Here is a 9,145-nt window from a genome sequence, read left to right as displayed (position 1 = left end):
CCCGCGGCGGCTTCCGCACACGTGCCCCCCCCCCCGCGCGCAGAGGCGCCCCCAGGCCCGTCCCCACCCCGGGGCGCTCCGGGTCGGGGCTTTCCAGCCAGGGGGTGCCCCTCCGCGGCCACGGCCCGGCTGCCTCGCGCCCAGGACGCGCCTCCCGGGCGCAGGGGCGCGGGGCCCGCCCGAGCGCGATCCGCCCCGCAGCGACCCCTGGGCCCGGCCCGCGCTCCGCCCCGGGCTCCCTGACGACGCCTGCGTCCCCGCAGCCTCCAGCCCGGGGCCCGCCCGAGCCACCCCTCCGAGGCGGGCCGTGCTCGCCCGCTCCCGCCCCCGGAGCAGCGAGGCTGGGCCCCGGGGTTCCGCGGGGGGCCCCGGTTCCCTGGAGCTCGGCGGGCTCAGCCGGCCCCTCCGTATCGCCGGCCGCACCTCCCAGCGGACTAGAGGAGCGCGCGGGCTCGGGGCGCTCGGGGCGCGCCTATTCGGGTCAGGCGCGGCAGGGAGCAGAGCGCCCCCCAGCTCGGCCGCCGGCTTGGGGGCGCGTTCCGCCGCGGACTCCACCACGAGGAGCCCTCGGCCTGCGTCCTGCCCTGCCCCTCCTCGTCCCCGGGGTGCGTGGCGTGGGCAGTTTTCTTTTTGCCCTACATTAGTCTCAGGGGTCAAATGTTTGGGGGTAAAGGCCAAGGCGGAGCAGGACGGGGTGAGCCAGGACTCCCCGTGGGGTCCAGCAGCCGGGCGGCTCACCCACAGGCCTCCCGCACCCTGTCTGGTCTGGTCTGGTCTGGTCCTGAGCAGAGATGGCCACGCCGGCCGCGGAACCCTTCCCAGCTCCGGGAGGCAAGTCCGAAGTCTTTCCCACGCCAGCCCCGGCCCCTAGGCTGCGGCCAGGCCTTCTGGTCCTCTCGCGTCCTCTGCCCTCAGGAAGCCGGGTCACTTCGGGCAGAGGAGGGGACCTGGCATGGCCTGGGTGGCCTTTCTGGGCTGGTTGAGGGACAGGACGAAGCCTGCCCCCACCCGGGAGGCTCTGATAGCACTGCAGACGTGTGGTGGGGATTGCTGCGGGAGCTGGACCCCAAGGCTGGGCTCCCCTGGGCTTACACTCCACCCCTTCTCCAGGTCACGCCAGCGGCCGATCTCACCTGCACTCACCTGGAGCTCTGCATGTGACACTGGAGTTTGCTGAACAGGACAGTGGGGGGCTGGCCCATCAGTTTGTTGTGGGCACAGGGGAGGAAGGTTGGGGGGGGCGAGGTGGTCGGCTGGGGACCTGAGGAAGGGGCGGCTCGGGGCTTTGCCAAGCACGAAAGACAAGCACAGCCCCCGCTGGCCCCCCAGAATCTGTGTCACAGCAAGAAAGCAGCTGGGGCAGCTGGGGGGACCTGGCTGAGCAGGGGCTGGGGTGGAGGCAGAGTAAACAGAAAGGCCAGCTGTGAGCAGAGAAACTAAGCCTGATTATGGAGCTGCTAATTAGTGATCACTATTATGAGCATTATTGCTGCTAATTATAGGCAGGCGCCTCCTCTCTCCTCAGGCCCCAAGTTGGGGAAATGAGAATCTTCCTGTGACTTCCACGATCCAGGCGTGGAAGGGGCTGGGGCTAGGGAGGGGGGACCTGGTCCATGTGGGTGGCCGAGGTCACCCACATATGCACTGGGGACCGGGCCCAGAGGCCAGCCTCCTTCCCGCAGCCCAGGACAGGTCCAAACCCAGACTGACTGCAGACTCCAGCCCTGGACTCCAGTCGAGCAGGGTCTCCTGCAGGCCCTGGGTGCTGGAATCCCAGGACAGTGGTGAGCCCTGGGCGCCTCCCAAGGGATGGGGCTTTGCAAAGGGGCAGGCGTCTCTGCAGGAGCCGGGGCAGCTCCCCAGCTGGGCATCAGGAGCCAGCTGTTGAGCTCAGCGCAGAATCCGCCGCCCTGCAGCAGCTGGGTGGACCTGCACTGGCGGCACCGGGCCCTGAGGCCCAGAGCCCCGCGCCGCCCGCTCTCACAGTGCTGGTGGGCTAAGGCCCGAGGAGGGGAGGGCAGCGAGGAGCACCGTGCCCTGGGCCCTGGGCCTCCTGCCCAGAGCTCCACTCAAGTTTTCTCCCTGCCCCTGCGCGCCTGTGGACACAGGAGAGGCCCTCAGGCCACACCCGGGTGCCCCGTGGGGGTCAGGGCGCCAGGTTTTCCTCCTGCTGCAGAGGCGCTTTCTCCAGAGGGAGGGTCCCCACTCGCCCAGGTGCCCCACCTTGCGCTGCCTCCTTCACCGCCACGCGAGGGGCCTCTTCGCTGGTGTTGCCCTTTCGAAGTTTCCAAGACTGGAAAAGCCCGCAGCGGTTGGCGCTTCCCGCTCCTTCCCGGGCAGCGAGGCCCGTCCTGGCCACACGACCTGAGCGTGTGGGCCGCGGGGACGTCCAGCCCGCCTGGCGGGGTCGCTCCGCGCCGCGCAGGGGCGCACCCCGGGGTCCCGCCGAAGATGTCCCGGGGAGGCCGAGGCGGCGCCGGGCTCCGAGGAGAGGCCGCTCCCCGCCGGCGGTCAGCGCGCCCCGGCCGGCCCCTCCCGCTGCCCCCGCGGCGCACGCGCGGCGTCTGGCCGTGTTTGCCGGAGGGCGGACCCCGCCCGGGACCCCGCGGGCCCCGGCGCCCCCGGCCGCGCACCGGCGCCCGGGGCCGTCCGCCGCCGGGGCCCGGGAGGGCCGGAGCGCGCGGCCGCCCGGCCCGCTCCGCCACCGGCCGCCGCGCGCCCGCCCGGTTGGAGGCGCCGGCCGCGCGGGCACCACGTGCTCGCCGGGAGGGGCGCGCGGCCGCGAGGGCGGGCGGGAGGCCGGGCGGGGGCGGCGGGGCGGGGCCAGCGCTCAAGGGGATGCCAATCACAGCCCCAACTTCAAATTGGGTCCCGGAGCCCCGCGCCGAGCGGAGGCGGCCGCCGCAGTCGGCGCGCGATCGCGGATCGGGGCGCAGCCGGGAGGCGGCCGCGAGCACCGGCCGGAGACAGCCTCGGCCCGCGGCCCCGCGCCCGCCCGCCCGCGCCGCGGACATGTCCTTCCCGCAGCTGGGCTACCCGCAGTACCTGGGCGCCGCGGGGCCCGGCGCCTACGGCGGAGAGCGCCCGGGGGTGCTGGCCGCGGCCGCGGCTGCGGCGGCCGCCGCCTCGTCGGGCCGGCCCGGGGCGGCGGAGCTGGGCGCGGGCGCGGGCGCGGCCGCCGTCACCTCGGTGCTGGGCATGTACGCGGCGGCCGGGCCCTACGCGGGCGCGCCCAGCTACAGCGCCTTCCTGCCCTACGCCGCCGACCTCAGCCTCTTCTCGCAGATGGTGAGTGCCCGGGGGCGCCCCGCGCCCCGCGCCCCGCGCCCCCCCCCCGCCCGCGCCCCGGCCTCGGCCTCCGCGGGGATCGCAGCGGCGGGCGGCGGGCGGCGGGGCCCGGGCGCGCGGAGGCCGCGGGCGGCGGCCGCGCCGGCTCAGCCGGGAGGCGGGAGGCCGGGCGGGGACCGGGGCGCGGCCGGGTCCGGGGCCGCGGAGCAGGCCCGGGGCGCGGCCGGCGGAGGCCGAACTCGCCCGCGCGCGGCGGCTGGAGGCGGCGGGGCGGGCGGCCGGGGTGCCGAGCTCGCCGGGGTGCCCGGACCCCTCCCCGGGCCGCCGCGCCGCTCGGGCCGGCCGGGGAGACTCGGGGCGCCGCCCCCGGAGCGCAGAGCCGCGCTCCCGCCCGGCCCCCGCCCGGCGAAGGCCGGTAACAAAGGAGCCGCCGGCCGCGGTCCCGGGGCGGGCGGGCGCCTCGGATCGGCAGCTCGCGGGGCGGAGAGCCGCCGCCGGTGGACTCCCAAGTTGCCAAAGTTTTCGCCGCGTTCGCGCCCAGGGAAAGCGCCTCCTGCCCGCGGCCCGCGACGCGGCGCGCACGACCCGGGCCGGGAGGCGCGGCGGGTCCGCGGCGTGGGCCGGGCGGCGGGGCCGGGTTCGTGCCCGGGGGCGCCGCCGGGTCTCGGGCCCGGCTCGGGGCGCGCGGTCCGATCCCGGTCGCGCCGCGGTGACTGGCGGCCGAGGACGCGGGCGGCCGCCCCCTCTTGCGCGGCGGCGGCAGGGATCCCCGGTTTCCGGACGGGTCCCCAAGTCTTCAGCCTCGCCCCAAGAGGAGGCGGCAGGTAAACGCGCGCCGGCCGCGCGGCAGCCGGGGCGCGCCGCGCTCTCCCGCAACTTTTCCGCGTAGTTGGAAAAGCCCCTTCCTCGAGGGCCGCGCGGGCGCGCAGACGGCGCCGTGGGAGAGCCAGCCCGGTTCGGCCCAGCGGCGGGCGCCGGCCAGGAGGGAGCTAAAGGGGCCTCTCGGAAGGACTTCCCCGCGGGGCCCAGGCCCCAGCGCCTTCCCGACGGCCGCAGCCACAGTGCGGAGACGGGCGCCGCCGGCATTTTGCAAGGTCGAGGCAAAAGCGAAATTTGGCCCGAGAAGCCTCTTCTCTGGGGCGTCGGGACCGGCACCGCCGTCCCCGGCCGGCCGTGCAACTTTATCCCAGGCGGGAGTGTCCCTGCCAGCGCGGCCTCCGCGGCGCTGCTCGGAGGCGACACTTGCTTAGCGAGGTTTTCAGAGCCCACAAGTGCGGCTTGTGGGGACAAGTGCGGGTTGGGGGGACAAGTGTGGGTTCTGGGGGACAGTGTGGGTTGGGGGGACAGTGTTTGAAGGAGGGATGAGCCCTTTGGGGCGGGCGGCCTTGGCCCCGGCAGGGAAGGCGATGGCGGCCTGGACCTGGACAGGACCGGGAATCCCCCAGAGGAGCGCGTGTGTTTCTCTCCTTTCCTGCCGGGTCTGGGGCCGTGAAGCCGAAACTCTAGCCCCGGCGTCGGCCTGCACACCCCGTGGAGCTCTGAGGGGAGCCTGGGAGTCAAAAAACAAAATCATGGCCGTCCGGCCGGGCCATTGACGGTAATAATGAGGCCTAATTAGGTTGTTAGAAAGATAAAATGTTATTTACCCAAAAAACCTGACGGGATAATTTGACTTGCTGTGCTTTACTACTGATGATAAAAAGAATATTGATTGCAAATAAATCAGGGCCTCTAACCGCCTGCAAACAGCCTGTGCTCGCCGTCCCAGGGAACTTGAGACGCAGCGAGGAGAGGCCCGGGCGGCGCAGGCTCCGCCCGCGGGGTGCTCCGCTGATAAGCTCCCCTTTTGTATTTTAGAAAAAAAAAACCGAGTCTTTTGTTATTGTTGTCATTGGTGGTCGGGATTAAAATTTTAAATTACCTGTCCCGGCCGGACGGGAGTGTGGTGAGCCATTATATGCAGATTAATGTGCGGGCGGGAAGGAGTTTGCTTTCGTTTTAAATTGCAGGGGATTTAGACCCGAGAGCCGGGCGGTTTGTTTGTCGGCCCAGGGTCGAGGGGAGGGAGCTCGGCCGGCGGCGCTTTGCGTTGAGAAAATGTTTTCTCAGCCTAGTTAAAAGGTTTCCCCTCCAGCAGAGTCAGATAAACTTGGGAAGCTGGGCCTCTGCTTGGTGGAGTGGGGGGGCTGCGGCTCAGCCTGAGGGGGCCCCTGAGCTGCGGCCACCGGAGTCGCTCCCTTTCTGGAGCTTTTCTCCAGTGACCAAAAAACAAGTGCCGGGTCTGTGGAAAGGGGTTCCGAGGGGCAGGTGGCTCTGGCTCCCCCTTCGTGCTTTGTAGGGTCTCCCTGCTCTCCGGCCAACTGGAGGGCCGCCCCCTTCCAGCTTTGGGGACTCACGTCTCTCTCTCCCTCCCCTGTCTCCCCCTCCCGTTTCCTCCCTGCCGGCCTGTGACTGCAGGGCTCGCAGTACGAACTCAAGGACAATCCCGGGGTCCACCCCGCCACCTTCGCGGCCCACACGGCGCCCGCCTACTACCCCTACGGGCAGTTCCAGTACGGAGACCCCGGGCGGCCCAAGAACGCCACGCGCGAGAGCACCAGCACGCTCAAGGCCTGGCTGCAGGAGCACCGCAAGAACCCCTACCCCACCAAGGGCGAGAAGATCATGCTGGCCATCATCACCAAGATGACCCTCACGCAGGTGTCCACCTGGTTCGCCAACGCGCGCCGGCGCCTCAAGAAGGAGAACAAGGTGACGTGGGGCGCGCGCAGCAAGGACCCGGAGGACGGCGGCCTCTTCGGGAGCGACACGGAGGGCGACGCGGAGAAGGCGGAGGACGACGAGGAGATCGACCTGGAGAGCATCGACATCGACAAGATGGACGAGCGCGACGGGGACCAGAGCCACGAGGACGAGGAGGACAAGGCCGCGGCGCCCGCGGCCCCCGCCGCGCTGTCCCGGGACCGGGGCTCGCCGCTGGCGGCCGCCGACGCGCTCTCGCCGCGCGCCTCGCCGCGGGGCCTGGCCAAGGAGGGCGCGGAGCCCGGCTGCACGCGCCTGCCGAGCCCGGGCGTCGGGGCGGGCGGCCTGCAGGGCGCGCCGCATAAGCCCAAGATCTGGTCGCTGGCCGAGACCGCCACGAGCCCCGACGGCGCGCCCAAGGCCTCGCCGCCCCCGCCCGCCGGCGCCCCGGGCGCGCACGGGCCCCCCGCGGGCGCGCCGCTGCAGCACCCCGCCTTCCTGCCCAGCCACGGACTGTACACGTGCCACATCGGCAAGTTCCCCAACTGGACCAACGGCGCGTTCCTCGCGCAGGGCTCGCTGCTCAACATGCGCTCCCTCCTGGGCGTCGGCGCGCCCCACGCCGCGCCCCACGCGCCGCACCTGCCCGCGCCCCCGCCGCCGCCCGCCGCGGGGGCGCCCCACGGCGACCGGGCCTCGGCCCGCTGCAGCCCCGCGCTCCCAGGTACCGCCCGCGCGCCGGGCCGGCCCGGCTGGGGTGGGGGAGGCCGCGGCGCGGACCGGGCCTGACCCGGGCGTCAGCCCCCGAGGCCCAGGCTCGGGCGGGCCCAGCCCCCGCGCCCGCCGGGCTGGGTGTTCCCGCGGGCGGCCCGGCGGCGGGTGGGCCTGGGGGGCCGAGCGTCGGGGCGGGCGTCGCGCAGAGTCGGGTCCTAACGCGCCTTCCCTCCCCGCAGAGAGAGACCCGGCCCCCCGGCCCGACTCGCCGGCGCCGCAGCTCCAGTCGCCCTTCCAGCCGGCGCGGGACAAGTGAGTCCGCCGCGCGCCGCGGGGAGGGGGGGGGGCGGGCGCGCGAGGCCGCCGCGGGGCGGGCGGGGGGCGCGGGGCTGGAGGGGTCCCCGGGTTTCTCCCGAGCCGGGAGCCGCTGGGGCGCCCCCTCGCCGGGCGCGGGCGGGCAGGAGGGAGGGGTCTCGGGGCCGCGCCCTCCGCTGACGGCGCGTCTTCTCGTCTCCGCAGCTCGCTGGCCGCGCAGGAGGGGCCGCCGCGCATCCTGGCCGCGCTCCCGTCCGCCTGATCGGGGCGCCGGTACCTTCGCGGGGGGAGGGGGCGGGGAGGGGGGAGTGGAGAAGGACCCCGGACTGGGCGGCGAGGGCGGACGCGCGGCCTCGCCGCCCGACCGTCCACGCTGCCTGCAGAGGGGGTGGCCCGCCCGCCCGTGGACTCGCGGTGGGAGCCGCGCGCGCTCGCGGCCGCGCCTCTGTGCACAGCGTGGTTCCAGAGTGTAAATAGCCGCCAGCGACCTTGTCTAAATCATATATTTTTGTCTAATAAACGCCATGAAATGCTGCTGTGGGCGCTGCGGTGTGGCTGGGGCGCCCCAGGGCCCGGGCGGGCGCGGCCTGCGGGATCGGCCCCTCCCGGGCGCGCCAGGCCGGCTGTCTGGGGCGGGCCGGGCCGGGCCAGAAACGAGCTCCCTTCTCGGCGCTTGGTAAAAACGGCCTCGCAGGTGGGCAGCGACGGGGAAATAATGAAAAGAATTTCCAGGCGTGTCCCCAAGGAGAGCTTCGGGCTCAGAATCAATTCATCACTCCCGCCTGCGCGGCGCGTGGGCCGTGGCCGTGGGTAGAGTGAGGACGTAATGGACTAGGAAATTTTGCTTGGAGTGAGTTTTTTAGTCATCTGGTTCAGTCAGCGGCGGGAGCGGGAAGGCTCTTCCAAGCTCTGCCGCGGCTGCCCAGGAGGCTCCGAGCCGAGCTCCGTGCTCGGTGCTGGGGGAGCTCGAGCAGGGCCCGAGTCTGGGCTTCGGAGGCGCCCTCCGGCCTCCCAGGGAGCCCCGCGCCCCGGCCAGGGCAGAGCGGCCCCCGCCGGCTGTTGAGCCCGGCCCTGGGGTTGAGCTCCTGGAAGCGCGTGTGCAGGGCTGCAGGTCGGCCGGGCCGCAGGGAAACCGGCCCTTTCGCGCACAGGCTGAGTGGGGGGCCGGGGAAGCCGACACCCAGGCCTGACATCCGCCTCGCCAAGCCCCTTCGGGACCCGTCTGGTGGGTGGGGGGCTGCTGGTGGGGGCCGGGCCGTGGCTGTCTCTGCCCCTGGTCTTACCCCGCTGCAGGGAAAAGGACGCAGGCGTTGGAGGACCAGGAGGGCAGCCCCCAGGCTCTGGCCTCCTTCCCCAGCCCCCTCCCCCAGTCCATTTAGAGACAGGAGCCCCACGGGTGACCCCCCAGGCCAGAGGAGGCCAGAGCAAGGGGTGGTGGCGCGGAGGGCTGGCGGGACGGAAGGCGGGGCTCGCGGGGTGGCGCGGGCCACCACCGGTCCCGGGGCGGCGGGAGGAGCGGCTGGGGGTGCAGGCAGCGGAGATGAGGGGCTGGCCGGGGCCAGGGGTGGGGGGCTGTGGCCTTGGCAGCTGGCTCCCCGGCCTGCATGGACGAGCTCCAGGCGCCCTCTATGGGCAGACAGCGGAGCAGGGTCCTGAAGGCAGCAGGGATGTGCGCGATTCCCGGGGCTTGGCTGGGGCTTGGCGCAAAACTCAGGGTAACTGGACTTAGGGCTGCCCGGGATGGGAATCCGGAGCTGCTTTCTTTGTGTGGAATTTGCTACCCGCTTGTTTGCATTTGGGGCTGCTGAGTGCGCCATGTGGGGGTGGGCGGCTCGTTTGGGCAAAGCCCGTGGGGCATTTTTAAGGCCTAGGGCAGCACCCGCGATTTCAGGGGGTGTCCTCCATGCTCAGGCTGCGGGGCCGTGCAGCTGCGCTCCCCACTCCGGAGTTCCTGGAAGGAGCCCCAGACCTCACGCCACCGGGGCCAGAGGGCCCTGTGTCCTTGGCGAGAGTGCTGTCTGCACTGCTAGGTCCTGTGCCAGGCTCCCTGCCCCAGGCTCTGCGGGGGCCTTCTGGCAGCTGCGGG

General features: G+C 72.7%; 1 protein-coding gene across 1 annotated transcript; it reads left to right on the top strand.

Annotated features, from left to right (window-relative positions):
• Positions 1–2,954: 2,954 nt before the first annotated feature.
• Positions 2,955–7,321, top strand: IRX1 (iroquois homeobox 1). Its single transcript, XM_037530068.2, has 4 exons — positions 2,955–3,288; positions 5,746–6,754; positions 6,984–7,056; positions 7,264–7,321. Exons 1-4 carry the CDS (start codon positions 3,013–3,015, stop codon positions 7,319–7,321), a joined length of 1,416 nt encoding a protein of 471 aa, XP_037385965.1. The 5' UTR covers positions 2,955–3,012.
• The last annotated feature ends 1,824 nt before the right edge of the window (positions 7,322–9,145 follow it).

The sequence above is a fragment of the Talpa occidentalis genome, unplaced genomic scaffold (genome assembly GCF_014898055.3).
Source record: "Talpa occidentalis isolate TD23 unplaced genomic scaffold, MPIMG_talOcc4v2.1 talOcc4.6, whole genome shotgun sequence".
NCBI classification, from domain to species: domain Eukaryota; kingdom Metazoa; phylum Chordata; class Mammalia; order Eulipotyphla; family Talpidae; genus Talpa; species Talpa occidentalis.
Note: the sequence above shows the minus strand (reverse complement) of the source record. Positions and strands in the feature narration are given on the sequence as shown.